General features: G+C 38.3%; 1 protein-coding gene and 1 long non-coding RNA gene across 6 annotated transcripts in view; both read right to left on the bottom strand.

The window, feature by feature from the left end:
- The window catches only part of LOC103154796 (Leucine-, glutamate- and lysine-rich protein 1), a 130587-nt gene that overhangs the window by 66883 nt on the left and 42589 nt on the right, over positions 1 to 21115 (bottom strand). For all 5 annotated transcript variants that reach the window (XM_007576213.2, XM_016663040.1, XM_016663044.1 and 2 more), the window contains one exon: positions 11994 to 12511. In XM_007576213.2, the coding sequence (XP_007576275.1) occupies positions 11994 to 12511 (518 nt within the window). The remainder of the gene's footprint in view (positions 1 to 11993; positions 12512 to 21115) is intronic.
- LOC107833523 (uncharacterized) lies at positions 2012 to 7251 on the bottom strand. Its single transcript, XR_001659271.1, has 3 exons — positions 7043 to 7251; positions 6326 to 6329; positions 2012 to 2022 (listed from the first exon to the last, which is right to left on the bottom strand). It is a non-coding gene; the product is annotated as an uncharacterized LOC107833523 (long non-coding RNA).

Here is a 21115-nt window from a genome sequence, read left to right as displayed (position 1 = left end):
AAGTTTAATACGATAAAATGTCAACGCTCATGTAAAAATTTGATTTAGATAGAGAATATCTGTTTGAAAAACACTGACGCTTGGGATGTCCATGTAACATAATTTTGATTGTATTGTCTAAAATTAATAAACACCCTAATGATATGAAGCGTACCTATATAAATGTTACCACAACAAAGGGAACCACGTCAGGAAATTTGCAGTATGACCTGTGCACAGGTTCGGAGCTGCCAGGTAATGTTCAGCGATAGGTTATATTTAACCCATCGATGCAAACTGCCAGATACATGGCGGGCAATCTATATAGCAAAGCAGATGGTCTTGTCTTGCGCACCAGGCTGAAATAACAACATCAGTTCCACTGCCTGTACCGTCAAGGACATACAGAAAGTTAATACAGACAGGCGTGCACACAGTAGGAGGGAGCTACCTGGGTTAGGACTTTCTAATCGGCACACTCCGGCTGGAGAGAGAACGAAAAGCACGAACAGAGAGAATTATAGCTTAAAAGTCCATTTACTAATGAAGCAGTCACTTTCAGCTGCTATTTATGACCACACGAGAAGTCATGATATGACCTTATTGAAAGTTCATGTTCTGTAATAATAAACCAGCCCTTCTGACAGAACGAGGCTCGGGGATTTGGATCTATCTTGCATGTGTTGAAGTGCACTTGTTATTCTTTTGGATGCGTGTGCTTGAAACAGCTAGGAAGGATATTTAAAGTAACAATCTGCTTCAATTAATAATGGATTACAGCTTCAGTGTGTGTGTGTATATTGATGAGAGTGATGTCCTTTGTGATTCTTATTTAGGGCTCAGTCTTTGACACTTTCTGGTTCTTTGCTTGCTAAAAGTGTGTCTATGGGAGGGCATGTCTTTGACTTTTCTAGTGACAGCAGACCAGACTCCCACTGTTCACCCTTCTGTACCAGCCGTGCTCAAAGCAAAATCTGAAAAAAAGAAGAAAAAAAAAACTGGCTCCAGAGGGGAACGCTCGCGTGAAAACACACACGTCCGCCTCGCGTGTGTGCAGGCGCATTTTACGTGTCTGTGTATTTTACAGATGAATCTGCGTGTGCTTTGCGTGCATGAGCTCCAGCTCCTATTCCCCAGGCAGTGGCTGTCAGTGGAATAACTAGGTAGGGCATATCCAGTGAGTGCATGTCAGATTGGAGAACCCCCTACCAGAAGCCCAAGTCGACTGTCCCATCAGGACACATCATAAACACTCACGCGCACACAAACAGACAGGAGCTCACGTCAACGATGCTAATCTCAGCCTCAGTGTTACCATGACCTACCAAGTCAAATATTTTTTGTTTTTTCAGGTGTGTGTGTCAGGACAGACTTAGTATTTTTTTCCACCTTCCACATATTCCAAAGGTTTGGGAGAAAGGTCAGCATCACAAAGTCAAACCTAACATCCTCCAGCAAGTTTATTTCCAGTGAGTGAGCACAAAATGTTCCATGTCATTATGTTCTTTTATATTAATCTCAATAAAGACCTCATGATGTGATAAATCTGTCTGCCTATGTTAGTCACTTTTTTTTCTGATGAGTTACTGTGTGCACCAAATCCTTTGTTTAGAATTTTCAGCTTTTATTTGATGTTTAATGTTTCAAGGAACATGTTTGTTGCTTTAGATTTATACTCCCTGATCAGGAAAGAGTGTTTTGCTTCAACTATTAAGAGATATTTGCAAGTCTTTATTTTCAGTGTTCTCCAAATCTCAATTCAGCTTTCAAATAAAACAAATCCTATCTAATCAGAAATGTTCTATTTCATCTTGGCTGATTCAAGTGTGAAGTCTTTAAAATGCAAGTCCAAGTTATCAGAGCACAAATCCAAGTCAAGACTAACGTCTTTAAAGGGCAAATCCAAGTAAAGGCTCAAAACTAGAGCAAGAGTTAAGTATCAAGTCCCACGTCTTTAGTTAAAATCTGAATCAAATCTCAAGTTTTTTCAGTATGACTTCACCATGTAGCTCAGTGGTAGAGCAGGTGCAGCTTTTACTGAAGCTATAGTCCTCAATCCAGTTGTCCCCGTTCAAAGGCATGTCTTCCCCTTCTCTCTCTACGCTTCCTCCTGTTCAGCTAGTTGAATAAAGGTCACTAGTGACATAAAAATCTTTCAAAAGATGTAAAAGTAACACCTCTGAAATGAAAATGTGTACACACAAGGTTTAAGGATGTTTTAGCTCAACAGCCTGGAAGGATGCTTCAGTTGGACAACAAGAAACAAAAAAATGCAATGCAAAGATACAGTGGTACATTTTGGTTTATATGTCCAGATGTGCACAAAACAAGTGTAAATTTAAACATATTTTAGGAGTTTCTAACATTATTGTACTTCTGTTAGCTCTTGTAATGCTTTAATGTGAATGTGTTTAGTGTGTGACGTTGTGCATAGTGACACCTGCTTGTGTATCTTTTGTTTTTTTTGGTTATCTAGTAACCATCCTAGTGATGCCATAACAACGATAATCAAAACAACAACGACACACACATGCGCAGAAGCGCAAAGTACGAGTAATATCATATAACAGCTAACCAAATTAGCCAAGGGGTCAGAGAATGCGTTTGTCTTCCAACTTGTCATTCTTGATTAACATTTCACTATCGCAACATGTTTGTTTGCGTTTCATTTGTATGTTTGGGTTGCTATGCTACTGTTTCATCAAATAATTGCTGATTACCAAATAAGATGGCTTACTGAGTGTGTGTGTGTGCGTGTGTGTGCGCTACTGTGTGTGAGACTGAGTTTAGGAGAGACTATTCTATCACATACACACAGAAATCCGCAGATGCTCAAACACTGTTCCAGTTTATTGTGTTGTCATGAACCCCACTATAAACTGGAGCCAATAGGGCTGATCAGTGATCCTCCACCAAGGAGAGCTCTCTTTTCATGCAGTAATGTTTACTGCACACATACACACACGCACACAAGCAAGCACAAAACTCAGACTGCGTGTGTGTGAGACAGAGAGAGAGTCTATGTTTGTTCAGTGCAGTAACATGAACTTGAAGTTGGATTTCTGCTGATACCTCACAAGCAGGCTGTGACGGCTGCTCGACTCAGTTCCTCGCAGACATGACATATTACCTAACACATACACAAACAGAGGGGAATTAACAGTGTAGTGACTGGATCATTGTTTGTTAGGTTGCTAGTGGAAACTGCAAATTGGAATAAAACCACAAGTAGCGCTTCCCTCAGAGTTCTTCCTTGTTACAAATAGATGCCTTTCTGTTTGCCATCCATCATTTCGCTTCTCCTCCACTCCTGCTCTTCCACCTGTGAGCTGTCTTATCAGTGTTGCAATCCAGAACCCAGGTGTGTGTGTGTGTGTGTGTGTGCGTGTTTCTCTTTGTGTGTTCTCTTGCACATTTTTATGACAGCTTCTTTAATACCTGCCAAGCCTGGTTTTGATTGATTCTGTGCACAGGGATAATTATGCTACCCACTGCAGGTGTATGTGGGTGTATGTAAGCATGCTCCCAAACACACAGAAATAGCCACAGAGTCAGATGAAGGCACATACAGACTCACACCAAGACATGATGCTGGATTCAAGCATGTGACCAGCTAGCCGGGGGGAAATAAGCGATGCGTGTCAAATTCCCAGACGCTTCTCTCAATGCCACAAGCATGCTCACAAGCTACGTGATATGTTTCAGCCTGTCATCAGTTAGAGAAGCTGTCTGCCCACATACTATCAGTTTTTATATATATATATTTTTTTTTTCATACCCCTTGATCTCTTTCCTTTAACCTCTATGCCTTTTTAAAAGGAAAGCCATTTTCCCACTACTCTCTCTTGTTCTTTGTCCCCTACTCACACAATAAAAGGACCAAGTGAATGTGATAAGCTGTACATTTCAGTCCCAGCTGAATATTGTGTGAAAATTGTGAAAAGCAGACAGGTGCTTGTTTTGGTGTAAAATAGAATATAACTTATCATTCTGTTGCACAAACATACAACATCAGTTTTGTTTTAAACCTTGGAAAAGCCTCATTTAATAACTAACATCTACATTCTTAACACATTCAAACACATATTAAAAATGTTAGGCCTTTTATGCTACCTTCATTTAAAACTTGTATATGTTAATTTCTTGCAGGATGTGATCAAATCTAATCAATAATGGGCTTTGTAATCATTAAACAGAATAGAATAGAATAGAATAGAATAGAATAGAATAGAATAGAATAGAATAGAATAGAATAGAATAGAATATGCCTTTATTTGTCTTAAACAATGACGTCCGAAACAGACTGACTTGTTTTGTCTCTGCACCTTTACCAGGAACATTGTAGCTAACGTCAGTTCGGGTGTCCATGCTCACAGCAGCATGTTTTACACTGAGGCAGATTTTCTGTGATACTCTTTACTCCTTACATCTTCTTTGCACCTGACAAACTTTAGATTCGTTACCACCACTTGCTGAGCAGGAGTTTGTGCATCATTGCTATCAGTGAGCTAAAAATGAAGGAACTAAAAAGGGTGTGTTTAAATGAATCAGTTTTAAAACATGTATTTTTTTTTTTTTTGGTCATTAATTTATTGAGATTACTGGTTAGATGTCCCAGCCCTGCGTTTTTGTGTCATTCTCATTCCACTCCTTCACCACTGTGACTCATGTGTTACCCAAGTTTTATTGGGTACAAAAAAGAGTTGTCTGCCATTGGCCATTTTGTGCTAATTATGTCTCAATTTGTCCTTCCTTTGGGGAGGTTTTGTACTGGGTTTCACAACTCAAAATTTAAAGAAATGTTCTGTGATCTGCAACGGTCAATTGTAAAGTCGTGCGAGTATAATATTGTTTATATTATGCTTATATTTCATGTTTCTGGAGTGGTCCAAATATGAATAAAAACCACAATCAATGAAGCTACGGTGTTCACAGGGATTAAATTGGAGGAACATAATTGGGAGGTCAATTTTTCCAAAGTTGTTGTTTTTCAATTTAATATCAAATGAATTTATTACTTATTTATTTGTGGCAGTCAGAATTACCTTTCTCTTCTTTAACGTCTAACAAATTGCTGCAGATTTCCTAAGGACTTGCACCACAGACTGAGTGTGTGAAAATGACTTTGCTGACCTACTTGCTCCAAACAGAACTGGGAACCAAAACGCTAAACTAGTAAGTTAATAAGTTTTAAATATTGTTACGCAATGATCTTTCAAACTGCAGTAGGTAACTTTATCAAAGCCAAAACTAGACGCCTACTGGCACAATACACACACATACACACACACACACACACACACATGCAGAATGACAGGTGACGTTTTTATTGAGGCTTGGTTTATGAGGAGGGTGTGTTGTTATAGAGTTACCAGTCGGGTTCTTCAACATTACCCATTCATTTAAACCTGTCAGTTTTGACATGTCCCATGTTATTAATTTTGAATTGAATTACATGGGATCAAATTTGAAAATTACAGTAAAAATGAGCAAACATGTTTGGGAAAACCACATAAGTCTGAAGTCGGTATGAAGATGTCTAACATCTGCCAATAAAACTGTTACAGAAAAATATCAGAAGGTTCAGAATGCTTACAAGCAATCATTTAACTAATCAAAACAAATGTGATTTAATTATATATGACATGATAGAAGAAAAAAAAAGGACATACGGTTTACCATATAAAAAAAATTAAAACAAAGAACTGCCATATTCCTAAATAACCATTATGAACACAGAAAGAAAAAAAAAGGGTATGACAGACAGTAAGCATCTTCTTTTGGGATTTTACATAGGCCTCTCATGCATCATTGTGTCATGCCACATAATCTTTCCCTGAACTTTGACCCCCCTGACTCAAAGCAGGCCTTATGGGCCTGAGCACCACTGTTAGCACTGTGCTTGTTTTCCTGTTTGTTTTCATTAGACACAGAGGAGACGAGATTTCAGGGAGAGATAATCAGCTTACATTAGGTCAGAGTGAACTGGTTCACCAGTTTACTGTATACAGATGATTACATACGTCCAGCTGGGTGGAAGACACCAGCTGTGGCACCCGCTTACAGGAGCTCTACAAAAATGAGAATATATCCTTAATATATATTTAGGATATATTCTGCATTTAGCTGAATATATCCTAAATATATTCAGCTAAATGCAGACCGTTTCTGTGGTGTTTGGGGAGTAAGAAAGTAAAAATGGATTAAAAAATGAGTATTTAACAGGCCTAAATGTTGTTATTGCTAGTAAATTGTAATTTTGCAGTAATTTTGTTTTGCAGGTTTGAACAAGCAGTATATAAAAACTTTAAACCATCTGAAAAATTCAGCTAATGGCTTAAGTAACTTGTCTCCTAGAGATTAAATAGTTTCTCAAGAAGATTTTGTATCATTAATAACATTTCTCTACAGAAATCAGACAGGAAATGGTCAGAAAAGAAGGGGTCAAGATAAGAGTGCAAAAGAGTGCAAATATGAAATCTGTATACTATATTGCCCTTCAGTAATCACTAGATTTAAACAGAGAAGATGGGCACATCCGACTACCTAATGCAGTAGTTCATACTACACGAGTTTTTTTGCCCCTATTTTCCCCTTATGACAATCTTAGAATTTTGGCTGATCTAAGATTGTCGCTGGTGATTTCATAACCGATCATCCTGCAGTGTGTGGTGTGTTACGGAAGATTGTCATGGCCGCTCCAATCTAAATCAGGGGTTTTCCCCAACTGGAAGACTCAATGGAGCCCATTAAATGTGACAGGTAGCCAATCAGAAAGCGCGGAAATTACGGAGGGAAATCCCAAACAGCTGACAATCCGAAGTCCAGCGGACATTGGAGATGATATGTGGAAACAACATTAATATTTATTTAACATTTCAAGCAAAGAATATAGAAAAAGAATAAAGTTTTCAGCTGTTCTTCGTTAACGTGACATAAATAGGTTATAATGATTTTCATTCAGTCTGGACTTTAAGCTGACTCTAGCCACATGCATCACAGGTAGGTTCTAGTAAAGCATTGATTAATGCCTGGTTTTAAAATGAGTTAACAGGACGCTAACAGCCATTATTTTGTGCCCATGTGGCCGGACACCACACGGCACTACGAACCCGATCAAACCGTTATACCTAGGATTTCTGTCAGGTTTTGAAAATGAGCCGACAGTCCGCCAACAACTCGTGGAATGTGCGCTGGACAATCCACTAAGGAAGAGCACCGGAGTTGAGCCTTTTTTCATTCAGTGACATCAACAGAAAGAAAAAAAGACAGGAAGAGATGATAAAGCCGATAATTAAAATGAGGTTGATAGGTTTCATTTATCATGCGATTAATTGATTTATCGTTTATCGTGACAGGCCAAACTGTGCGCATTTCAGCTACCATTCCAAACGATGCTGTTTATGCAAAGTGTATTCACTGACTCAGTCTTGCTCCTCATGTAGCAACTAGAAATAAATGTACTACTGTTTGCAAAACTATTCAAACTTGCTCTTTTGTGCAGCTTTAATTGACTGACGAGATATACAGAAGTGTGTGTCCCAGAAGTTAAAGTCTAAAACAGAAAAATCTGCATTTGGAAAACAGTTTCTGTAATGCTGTTTTTAATCACTTTGCCAACACAAATCAGCAATTGAAAATGATTTTCAATAAGTCTTACAATGAATTCACTCCACAGCATAGGTTAAGTTACTCCAAAGTAAGGTGTCTTTATAAGGAATTTGTCATGAACTTCATAGTTAAAAAAAAAAACAGAAGCTCTCGTTACAAATATACAACTTGATGATTTTCAGTCTAAACTGCAGATTTGTTTTTTTTTTTTTAATTAATTCAAACTCTGGGGAAATGTTTAACATTCCTGTTTGGTAAATAAATAAATAAATAAATAAATAAATAAATGAAGGTGGACATGTTCCAAAAGAGTGTTGTGCACAGAGAAACGCATCAGCAGCACCTGCCTTGTTTCTCTCATCTGTTAACGATCTAGGCTGAATCTTTTAATTCGTCCGTCAGAACATGTCCTCTTCATGTTCCTGTTTTTGTTCTCTTCAACCTTTATACTTCATCCGCTTCATGCCGTCAGCAAAGCAACAAAAGTGTTGATTAGAGCAGCATGTTTCGCTTTGAAAGCACTTTTATTGTTGTACGGGCAATAGTTGATGCTGTGAATATCACTGGTGCGAAGTCAGAGCCAACCCCTTAACTTCAAGTCCCGCCTCTGGTCTGAGTCTACCTGCTTGCTGCAGAAAGTTTAATACAATTGCATGTGTCTCTGTTTCTGCGTCTCTCGTGGTGTGCGTTTGTTGCTCAACTGTTGGTGGCACGTGTCTGAAAATGGATTCGTGCCAAGCAGCTCTAATGGCTGATAAAACTCCCACGTAATTTTCTGACGGGAAATTTCAGATTTAAACAAATTACTCATCATTTTTAGTTATAGTTTTTAATCTTATCATCATCTCATGAAAATGATTATTTCAGAATTCACAATGCTGATTTGTGTGCAGGAATTACTGCATTAATTTGTGTGATGAGGCCTTCAGAAGCGAGGCCCAGTTTGACACACAGAGTGCAAACATTTCCTGCATTTTTCTCTGTAACTAAACTGCCTTTGGCTGTTTGTGCACAGACATCTGCTATTTGATTTGAAAATTGCTGAAGAGACATTAAAGAAATATTCAAAACTTGTCAGTAAGTGCGTGTGTGTGCGCATGGGTGCGTGTGTGTGCAGATGACATATGACCTAATCTGGGACATGCAAACATGCACAAATAGTTATTCTATTTATTAGATGTGAAGTTTCAGGTGAAAATCTGTGAAAACCTTTTGCAAAAAATGAAGTTGTGAATAAATGACCTTCATACACACAAACATAAACAGATGCACTTATCAGCTATTGTGATCTGTTTAGAAATTATGACTGTCAGCATTTAATCACATCACTTAACCCAAAATACATGATGGTCTAATTAATATTAGTCAGGAGTTTTCTGCTTTGGTTGTACACATGAAGCACCAATCAAAAGTATAGCCACGCCTTTCCATGCATCTTTAGAAATAAGGTGAGTCCAGATCTTGGTCTTGTGCTGACACCACCAGGAACAGAAAGCAAAAGGACTGAGGCTGTTGTGCTTCCTGTATGCATTACTTTAGTAGGTGAGGAATTAAAACAATCAAAGAACAGATTAGCCTGATTTGAACTAATGATCTAGTAGTTTGAGACAATCTTGCATTGATGGATTCACTTCAAAATAAATACTACAATTGTAAAGAAAGCATAGTAACAACATTTTAACTAAATCTGTCAAAAAATAATTAATTAAAAATGCTTAAAACTTTCAAGTCGATCAAACGTAATCACCGGACGTTCGGCGGACATTCAAGACAACGTTTAGCGGACGTGCTCCAAACATTCAATGCTAGCTGGGACAGAATCATACATCAAAGTATCTAAATTCGTAGCTTTAAAATTTTGTAAGAGTTAAAAAAACAGCATCACATTTATTCATTTTCTACATGTAGAAACAATGCTATGATTTGTTAAGTGAAATTTCAATTCATATGGATGAGCTTGCCAAACTAGGCCATACTAAAATTATGATTCCTCTAGAAACTGTACAGAGTGTGATTTAAACAGAATATATTATCTAAAAATCTGTTTTAGCTCATTTTAAACATGATTAGAAACTGCATGCAGTGCCTATAAAAACAAAAAAAACATGACCAAAAACATAGCTGCTGCTGTAAATGAGATATTCAGATTTCACAACTAACTGAGATATTGGCGCACACAAGGTTTAGAGCCGGTTCTGCAAACCCCTAATTATACAAAACAAAAAAATGTGTCACCTGCAAACACAGCATGCCAAAATCTATTTAGAGCACTCCTAACAGTAAAGACTAGAAAATCCAGTGGATTAATTTTAGTTTTCATAGCAATGTCACACAACAATAGGAAAATCCCTGTAGGCCTGCTGTTCGCATGGTTACAGCTGATGTGACTTGCATTAAAATCTCACCCACTCCCACTCTATTTCCAGCCACAGTAGGTTCTAACTTTGAGAAAAGAAAATATCTTTTGAAGAAAACAAGTTAACCAAGGAAGACTTGAGCACATTTTTCCATTTACTGCTTTATAGTAATATAAAATCCAAAGTAGAAAAGTAGAGTTAATGATAGTTGTAAAAAAAAAAAGTAAACAAAAAAGAAATGTTATGAAACAAATGATTTTTTTAAACTCTAGACCTTGCCACACATACTGAAGTCTGACACTGAATAGAGCGCATAGAGAAAGTGTACCTGCTAAAATGGGTGTGGGCAGGAGAATCTAGAGAAATCTAAAGGTCATGGTACAAGTAATCATCTGTGGTATTTCAGGTCACACTTGAAGAATGTCTTCTTGGAACCTATCAGAAGCTGTATATGACTGCAAATATGACAACATTTCTGTTTGTAACTAGAGCATTTAATTAAAAAAAATATTTGAAATGTACGTCTGGCTCTTCTTTAGGTACATGATAAGTCTACTAAGCACCTCCACAGATCTTTAAAAATATGCCTCTTTTTCACTTACACACATTCTGGGTTTATTGAGAAATGTGCCAACAAAGGCAAGCCTCTCCAGCTCTTAACAATGGGTCAATCAATTAATGGGAGGTCCCAGGTTAAAATCACTACTGACCAAAAACAATATTTCCCAAACAAAATCACAATAATTTTTATTGGAGAAATATTGATTGACAATGATTGGAGAAATATTTTTAACAAAACAAAAGTGGAACCTTTTGGAAGGTGTACATTTTGCATAAGTCTGACACAGCATTTCAGAAAAACTACATAAAACTCATCAGACATCTCTTGGATAAAACTGTTTCCAAAGCAACCAGAGGATGAATGCCGAGTTGCAGCCTACTTGCTGTTTTGGCTAAACCATCTGTCCATCCATTGTCTTACATCCTTCAAAGTTCATGGGGGTCTGGTGTTTATCTTAAGGCGGGAAGTGGGGCACGCACAGGTCGCCAGACCATCCCAGACCAACACAGAGACGAAGAGGACAAACAACTGAGCATTCACAAACTCAAAGCTGAGAGCAAATTGAGAAAGACCAATTAATGTCACGTTCAAGTATTTGGAGTGTAGGAGGAAGGTGGAGTATCCAAAACAAACCCACACATGACTGGGGAGAGAACATGCAAACCACATGCAGGAAAGGCTGGGTTTCCAAAGCAGGACCTTCCTGCTGGACTTCAACAGTGAGTGTGATGCATAAGAATCAAGATTTTCTACAAGAGAAACAGCTTTGCAGAGAAATGTAGAAATTAACATGAAAATTCCAAACTCAGTTTGCTTACAATGATCTAATCAGTAAACTTATTTTCTACATTGTTTCCTACAAATATTGATAAATAAATGAAAACTAGTTCATATTAGGACCGTGAACCCATATCACAATGCTTAACAGCCAAGCAATGAACCCAAATTAATTTAGTTTTAACAATGGGAACTGAACTTACATCTGGTTCTTGATAAAAGCAAACTGGCATAAAAACTGATTGTTTAAAATTTCTAGTTCAACAACTGACTAGTTGCCATTACTATATGTGAAACTGTAATACCGATAAACACTGAAGACATCTCATGAATGGCTTAATGTTTTGCAAAAGCGGCCAACTGATTCAGAGAGCAAGAAGCACCAATGGCACATATTTTCCTTACCTTTAAACTAAATCAAGGAAAAAAAAACATCCATGGATAAAATGAAACCAGATGTTTTTAGAATCTTTTTCATACGTATACCAAATACGAAGTTAGACACTACCAATTTCTTTGTCTATGTGTTTTATCATCAAAATATGGTGACTGTCCTTTTGAAGTTGGGCATAAACATAGCTGCTGCTGTAAATGAGATATTCAGCAGCAGCTGAATATCTGCTGCTGAATAAAGTGGCATAGGCATCACCTATGCCACTTAAGGCATAGGTGATCATAAAACATAGAATAATGTTAACAAAACTCACCTCTGTCTGAGCTCATGAAGGTTTTTCTTCAGGTTCTTTGAAATTTCTTTGGCCTTCTGAAGGTCAGTCCTCAGAACAGTTTCTCTCTCCTCAGCACTCTTCTTCAGTTCTTCCCTCTGCTTTCTTAGTTTCTCCACCATCAAGTCTCCAAGCTCCCTTCTCAGCTGTCTTTCTTTCTCTTCAATGATTTTTTGATGGTCCGCTTTCATCTTATTCCTCGTTCTATCAGATTTTGCTTCAAACTCATCTTTTAGCGTTTTCGTCATGTCCCTGTACCTTTTCTCCAACTCGTCTCTGATGGTTTTCTCCCTGACATCAACTTGTGACTGAAGCTCCCTCTCCTGCTCCAGCCTGTTCAGCTCCCAAGCCTCCAGTTGGGCCTTTTCCCTCTGGGCAGTCTCCTTCCATTCCTGGAGCTCAGCCTCTAACTGAGCCAACCGACTCTGGAGCTGACGATTCTCATATAAAGTCAGGTAGCTTACACCACAGTAATCGCACTTGGTCTCGTTGCGCTCCATCTGAGAAAAAAAAAAAAGCAACTTGTTGGATAACGTCTTTAAGTTCCCATTTGCTACAGTAATACACATAGCTTATATCTGGTGTGGCTGAAAGACAGCTAACTTACTAAGGCCACACATGTGCCTCTGAGCAATTAGTTTTGAACCGACATCGAAAACACACTGAGGTCCAAACAAATTGTGATGGAGAATTGAAAGCTGAAAAGATGTCTATTTTGGGATACCAACTGGTGCAGAAATGCCTTTGAAAGATGGTTGTAGTTGATAAAAACATCTTTGTTCAGGCTACATATGGACAGGAATAGTTTGTGGTCCTTATTGAGGCTTCCATCTGTACTAGCTCATCAAAATTGGACAGATTTCCAATGACAGATTGGAAAAACATTGCCTGGTCTAAAGAGTCTCAATTTCAACACCAACACTTTGGTAAGTAGGGTCAGCATTTGGCAGGAGCAACATGAAACCATTGATGCATGCTGGTTTGAATCAACAGTTCAAGCTAGTGGCGACGGCATAATGGTGTGGGGGCATAATACATCTATTGCTGCTGCCTTGTTCACTCTTTTACAACCACAGTTTACTCATCTTCTGATAGTGTCTTGCAGTAGGATAATGCACCATGTCATAAAGCTCATTTCGTCTGTTTTCACATGGCATGAAGGCGAGTTCACTGTGCTCCTACAGTCACCAGATCTCAATCCAATAGAGCACGTTTTGGATGTTGGATTCGTTTCATGAAAAAAGCAGCCGACAAATCTATAATAACTGCGGAATGCTATAATGTCATTGTAGGACAAAATCTCAGAAGAATATTTCTGGAAGATTGTGGAGTATACGTCAAGTAGAATTGAGACAGTTCTGAAAATAAACAGGCTCCAACCTGCTACTGTGATGTAACTACTTAAATGGCCAGAGAGTGCATGATATTTGATATGTTTCATAAGAGTTGTGCTATCATAGCTGTCCTGCCCTGAACATATCATTGTCAGTCAAGCTCACCCACATTGTTAAATATCTTTTTTAAAACCCTTGAGTTAGAGAACCCCATGCCTCTCACCTCCCTCCCTCTCCTTGCATGTCTCATAAACATCCAGCAGCTGCATAATTACATGTTGTTGTTTTTTTTAAATCATAAGAAAGTTTTCTAGCAATCTTCTCTCTGTGTTTATTTGCATACAGCACACTTAATGAGCTCTGGATCCATGTGTCCACTTAAGATGTATTTAAATAGAAGGTTCAGAGCAAGACCCTTGAAATCCGATCACTCAACATCGATACTAATACTGAACAGAACCTCTATAGTACCATTGTGCCTTTTTGTAAAGTATTGGTACATTGTACACTTGTAACAGAATTAAATCACTAAACACACTCATTACTCAGACTCATTAACCAAGATGCACAGAGCCCATCACGTGATGTTGTCAAAAACATTTTCCTGTCAGCAGTTCAAAACAGAGGAAAGTAAATCCTCTAATCCCCACATCACATATTGTTGTCGCTCCTTCTGTTGTCTCCCAAGTAATTTATCATTCTCTGTGTGTGTTAATGTACTCCCTCCAAGGACCTGTCACTTCTTTCTGGATTTCAAGGAACAAATCCTTTCCTTCAAGCTTTCATCTTCAGGTTGATACAGTACGTGGCACATACGCAGCTGATGTGTGGTTGACGCACCGACAGCTTCTATGTCGGGACGTTCCAAGTCAACTGCTACATGATGTAAACACAGTGAAATAAACGTACAAACAAAGCAGGAATGCTTCAGGAAAAAAACAAATCTGATAATTTATATTTGAAAGTGCAGAGTTGTTGCTCTGAACATTTTGTCAGGAACTTTGTATCAATGAGAAATAAAAGCCATTAAAAACTTGTGTCCACACTATTCTTAAAAGTATATAGTCAATTCCTTGTTCTTTAATAAGAATGCCTCTTTGTAATAAGTGTGAGACTATACATGTTTACCTCTGATTCTCATGCATATTTCATATTGATGGTAAAAACAAAAAAGTCTTAGGTCAGGCAGGTTAGGAAAAAACAGAACTAGAAATGCCTTAGACATGACAACTGAGTGACAGGTGACACGAGATAAGGCATCATTCCATTTCTCCACTAATCACATTTACTTCCTCCATCACCCATCGAAATGCCTTCACCATCTATGTTAGCAACTTGCCAATCCACATCAGGAAATGATGCCCATTATGTCTGTCTCCTGTCTCTAAGACAGCAGCAGTCTGTCTTCCACCAACCATGACTGACAAAATGAAAGGAAGGAGAACCTCCATTAAAAAAAAAGAAAAAGAATCTCAGGTGGAGAGAAACAGAATACCCAAATGAATGAATCAGAGAAATGTCTAACAGCTGTAGTAAGGAGAAAGTAGGTAAACTGAGGGATGAGACTAAAAATTAAAAGGATCCAGAAGCCAAACAAATGAAGAAAAATCTGACAATAATCTAACACAGCGTTTCCCAAACCTGGTCCTCAAGTACGCCTGGCCTGTGTGCTCCAGGTGTCGTCTTACTTCCAAACATCTGACTTAAATGAATGGGTGATTAACAGCCTTCGGCAGCATTTGGTGGCTGCAGAGATGATCATGCAATCATTTGAACCAGATGAGCTGGAACAGAGACACATCTGGTCCTCAAGGGGTAGTTGAGGACCAGGTTTGGGAAACACTGATCTAAATAATAAAATAATAATAAATAATAAATCTGAATGTCCAAGGAACAGAGCACACAAATTAACTAAGAAACTAAAGACAAAGGAAACGCAGCACCCCAGTAGCAATAACGTACACAGAGAAAGGAGCAGAATATGCCAAGACCTGGAGAGTAAATCACAGGGAAATGATTACAATATAAACACCGGAGAAAACCACAACCCAAATAACCAAGGATTGTGGCATTTAGATCTTGTTATTGTCAGGCATTGGTACTAAAAATTGTTTAGACTGGAAGACATTAAAAATGAAAGAAAAAAGACTGACAGAAAGACAAGTTAAGTGTGTGTATTAGATTGTTCTCAACAGGTTAACGTATGCATATGTGTTGCCACAAGAGGGTTTCCGTGCATGCATTCATTGTGAGCATAAGAGAGGATAAGTGCGTGAAAGAGTGAGGAATATTTGGAACTGCGGCTCAGGGGATTTTGGTGTTTACTCCACAGATGGGCTCTTGGTTTCTAGGCAAAAAGACTGAAAATAATCATGTGTGTTTGAGAAATAGCATGTGGTGGGGAGGCTTTTTTTTTTTGTAAGTAATGTAGTCATGAGGACAAATAACAGAGATATTAGAGAGCCCCCAAGGATAAGAAAGTACCAAAGACTCTACACAACTGTAGTCACAATGAAATTTGGCAAACAGTAAATAGTGTGAATGAGTGTGTTTTCAAATCAAACCAGTTAATCATCCACATTATGACTCAGCATCTAACAGGTACACCGTCTATTCACTGTGATGGTATTTCTGCTTGGAAGCACTCCACACTGTCTCTCCACAATGTCTTTCTGTTTCATGAATTTAACATGAGGGGCTATTACTTCTTGCCTGAAACATTTAGAAGGAGGAGTAGAGTAAAGTAGTAGGGGGTGAGGGGCATGGATGGTTGGTGTCCTGATAGGATGAGAAACATAACTAATTTATGCAGTGATTTTCAGTGTGTGCATGCGTTCAAAGATTTGCAGTTATTGCTTCGACGGACTAAAGGTAGAGAGAAACTGTCACAGAGACGAAACATGAAAATATATTGCACAGTTTTTTCATTCTGACAAATGTTTACAATAATTCATTTTTAACAGTTTCCCTAATGTTCAATTTCCTAACATCATCCTATTTCACCCTCTTTGGGTTTTTTTTCCAGCAGCCCCGCTGGCCCCCCTCCTCTTAACGTGCCTTTTCCCTCCCTCTCTTCCTCATCTCCTGCTCTTTTCCTTCTTCCACCTCTTCAGCTCCAGCTGCCGTGACCCATCTGGCTCACTGAAAACACCAGAAGTGGGTCACTGTCACGAACACATATCGTTGATGTTGCACGCACATACATTCGGCCACCAAACACACACACCCACACACGAATACCCATCGTACACCCCACCCCCAGGTCCTAATGCACTCTCAAACATGAACGTGTTCGCCAATATCGACCTAACAAGCAGGCGGCCACTTAAACTTCAATCACCAACAGTGCACATACAGACATATGTGCCAACCTGGCCAGACACAGAGCAGACAGACAGATACTCCTGTATTTTTAAGCTTGATTTGTTTATTTATTTATTTATTTTTTATGATTTTGCTGCATGTTGCTGTGTAAAATGTACAAAAACATGGTTACTGTTATTCAACAGCTGAAATAAAAACATCTGTTTTGTTTTGTTTACCTTGACTAATTTAGTTAACGTGAAAAAGGATGCAGGAGTAAAGCACCATGCTTATACTGTGGATTAATTAATTTAGATTGTCTATAGTGAAGTCCTACCAGCAAAAAAGCATAGTTGGAGTTCTAGGATGATGTGAGGTTGCTTTGCAACCACTTCCTGAAAGCAATTCTTTAGAAAATGATGACAACGATTGTTTGAATTGGAAAAAAAGATGTTTAAAGTGACAATGAAGAATCTTTAAGCTGTTGTAACACAGCACTGCAATATATTTGCAAAATATTTGCCATAAACAGCTTGATCTAGAGAGGAGAAACTACTTTGCTACTTTCTAGGTTGGCATTTCCAAGCACAAACACAGTTTTATGGGCCGACTCTCTCCTTTTTATCCACAACGTCCTCCTCGTCCCCCCCTGTCATTTCTGCATTGCCTTCTATTCTAACGCGCTCTGATTCAAATCGAAAGGGTTGAATATTTCTTATTGCACGAAAATTACTGTTCTGGCTGGACATAGCTAGTTTACCACCTTGTATATGTCATCTACCCAGGATGCTTTGTAGTGTAAATAACATGGTGACGTCCGTGTGACAACATTTTATTAAATGTATAAAACCTAAAGAGACTGCAGTATTTTTTACTGTGTTTTTACATCTGAAATAAATACGTTTCAAATAAAGTCGACTGACACAACTAGTCGTGGAACCCTGTAACGCCACTATATCATGCATCCCTAGAAATACATGCATCCCTCGTACTTTCCAGATTCAAACTTCCAAAGATCTAAATATTTAAGTCACTTATAAGGTAAAAAGACAACAGCCAGTAGTTTTACAGAGATCTGGTTAAAAAAAAAAGAATAAGTTCATGCAAGTTGAAGACTTATTCAACAGACTTATGCAACATGTAGTGCACAGTAAAGCTGGAGATGCATTACAATAATTAGGTTTAATTTATGTAAGGTATCTCAAATTTGATCACCTCTCTTTGATTATTTTTCAGAGTGTTATCTAAGATTCGATTTTAAAATTCCCTATGCTTTAACATGGTGAGGTAATTGCTTTTGTTGGCTGATTAGAAAATCTTAAATATACAGTAGCGCAAGAATTACATAGAAATACAGAGTTTAGTAGATGAAACACCAAACTTTGCCTCCATCCTTAGTATTAAAAAAAAAACAAGGGACTGGAGCTTCCTCAGATTGTAAATCCATCCTTAATCATTCATTTTGCCTTGTTTCCCCCCCCTTTTTAATCAAATGAATGCCTCCTCTTTTTCATCTGCTAATCTAGCACTTCATCCAGCTTCACTTTCTGTATGTTAAAACACAGGCAAAATAGATCCAGTCACCATTTAAAAAAGGGATTAAATAGTTAAAAGAACTAATCTGTGTTTTATCCCTATTTTGCTGCAATGATTTTCGTTTTACAAATACAGCGTAAGAAAGCTTATAAAGCCTTGTTCCACAGACAACTGCATCAAGTTCTTTCTTTTTACTATGTATATCTTCTTCTTCTGTTCAGGTGCATGCTTATGAATGTGTGTACTTTGGATTGTATGCACAAACAAGATTGTCTTTCGTGACCGTGGCTTTGTTGCATTTTGCGATTATAACCCCCCCGTGGTGCTCAGTGAAGCGGGAGCTATGCCGAAATTCCACTCCTCTGGACCCCATGGTGCAACACACATCATGTGACAAGAATGTCAGTGTATTTGTCAGTGCGTGTATGCATGCATATGCAAGTAACTTTCTTCAGGACTGCACAGAGTGCGCGTTTGTGTGAATGAATACAAGCTTTTACGCCTGTAAATCTAGTGGTAAATGTGCTTTTGTATGTGGCTGTAAGTGAAGTGGGGAAAGGGAATTGTGGGTGAAAGTCACAAGGGATAGATGGAAGTAAAAGAGGGGAGAGGAGAGGGTTTTTTTTATTATTATTTCTAGAGAGTAAGCAGACAGCACACAGGCCTGTGGAGTGGCTGAATTCAAGCAGTGTGAACTAGACCGTTTCCATACTGTTAGTTGATCAAACAATGCTGAGCAATTTGCTGTTTGTCATTCAAACATGCTCAACAATTGGAGTTTCCAGACAGCAGACGCTGAAAATGTCTAACAGAAATGAGTCACGACAGCATCAGCATAACACACAAAGGAAAAATGCTGAGGTTTCGAACATTTGCAGAGGAGTTTACTGGACCAGTGGGCTTTTAAAGAAAAAGTATGAATCAGAACTAAGAGAGGTTCTGGTGTGAAACATCCAGTAGCTGCACCATATTTGTACATCTGTTCAGAAGTTACTTCATTCTTTGTCATTTTTCTCTTGTCCTGATAATCCACTACACTGTGCCCTTTTTCTTTTCAATTCAAATAAACTTACATGTACAAAGAGCATGACAACACATTGCATTAAATGACACAAACAATTTAGATTGAGTGAGTGGGAGGCTCATTTGGTTTTAATTAATCACATTTTAATCATTTGTTTGCTTTAAATTAACATTTTTTCAATTTTTTCACTTAATGGAATGATTAAAGGGGCAGTACTACATGGCACATAGAGCCATTTTATAGTCCAATTAAGAAGTTACGGTATGTTAACTTCAGTTGTGAAAATGTTGTGTATCAAACATGATTTAAAACAAATTTGACTTCACAATTTGAAACCTAAAAACTGGGCGTCTGTCTCTCTAAGAAGCTCATGCTCTTTCCGACACTCCGCCTTAAGCATGTCATCACAATGCTTCACCATGAAGCAGATTACAGACACTCATCGGAGCGTTGGACTAAGTAGTTCATATGATAAGCTCAGCAGATGTGCAGTTCCACCAAGTTTTTGCTAACTACTGCTGCAGCTACAATTCAGCTCCAAGAAGGATTTATTTGAAAAACACACAAATATTTCTGAACAACAAATAATAGGGGTAGAGCAGCACAGACAATAAATCTGTAAACAGAACAGACACTGGACATTATTTATTTCACAGACAGCATGCTGTAGACATTATACAAAACAAACTCAGAATGATGTATTGAAGGATGTACTTTCAAGGCAAATGTTTCAAAAGCCAGGAACAGTCCAGACTGAAGAGGTTAAGTTAGGACAGCAAGGCAGCCAGTGAAAAACACAAAAAATACAAGGGGATGTAGCCTGTTACATTAATCAGACTTAGCAGATAACACATGTGCTTTCGTTGGCCCCACTAGACCATGCATCATAACACATGGCTCTGCACGGCATGGCACAGAAACCTGAGAGCCGCGGAGAGATAAAACTATCTGAGCTACGTGTATTTGTCTGCCTGATTTTCTCTTTCACCCTGTTTATTTCTAAAGCTTCTATGTCAATGAAAACCTAGCTTCAATATTTATTTTCAGCTTGAACCAGTTGGTTTAATTAAAGGACAGACACGTTGGAAAAATGCAATGTTTGTTCTTGAACATGAGAGTCACAAGACATGCTACATTTGCCTAACCTGAAAGGTGTGTTCTCTTCCATCCATTCATCCATTCATCCATTGTCTATAGCTGCTTGTCATGCGAGATTGCATGGGGCTGGTGTCTGCCTCCAGTGATCACTGGAAAGGTTGGAAAGGTTCCTAGTCCATCAGGAGGTGTGTTCTTTTATCTTTTCTATTTTGAAAATAGGTTAAAAGAAAAGGGTCTTTTGTGTGAACATTATATTTATTCCTACGAGATACAGGAAGTTGTGGATTGTAAATTAAATGCTCCTTTACAACCCAACATCTCTAAAATGTTCAAAGATCTAAATGTATAAGTTGATATATACACGATTGGCTCAAGAAGTCTGCAATTAAACTGTGATTTACCAACACTGGATGAAAACACAAAGGCATAGCAACAAAATATTGAGAACCATAAATAATGGCTCATCAGAAACATCAAAACCCACGGCTGACTACTGACTGTCTGTTGTCAGACATTTAACCGCTGGTGTTTATGTGTCTTCAGGAGATGCTTTTATTGAAAGCAGCTTGCAAATAAATATGTAATAATGTAGCTACTTATAAGGGAGACCACAAGTAAGGCTATGGCAGAGGAGACAATGTAGAAGTAGAAGGCAGGCATAGACGGAAGTACGGAAAAAAAGAAGTGCAGAGAGAGAAAAGTGCACGACGGGCTGGGAAGTTACAAGGTATGAGCTGACTGGTGGTGTTGAAAACCATAGTTTCAAGTTCATAGAAATCCTTGGTGAAAACTTTAATTATCCTGGTCCA

Source organism: Poecilia formosa, unplaced genomic scaffold (genome assembly GCF_000485575.1).
Source record: "Poecilia formosa unplaced genomic scaffold, Poecilia_formosa-5.1.2 Scaffold401, whole genome shotgun sequence".
Taxonomy (NCBI): domain Eukaryota; kingdom Metazoa; phylum Chordata; class Actinopteri; order Cyprinodontiformes; family Poeciliidae; genus Poecilia; species Poecilia formosa.
The sequence above is the reverse complement of the archived record's forward strand: the minus strand, read 5'-3'. Positions and strand labels throughout refer to the sequence as shown.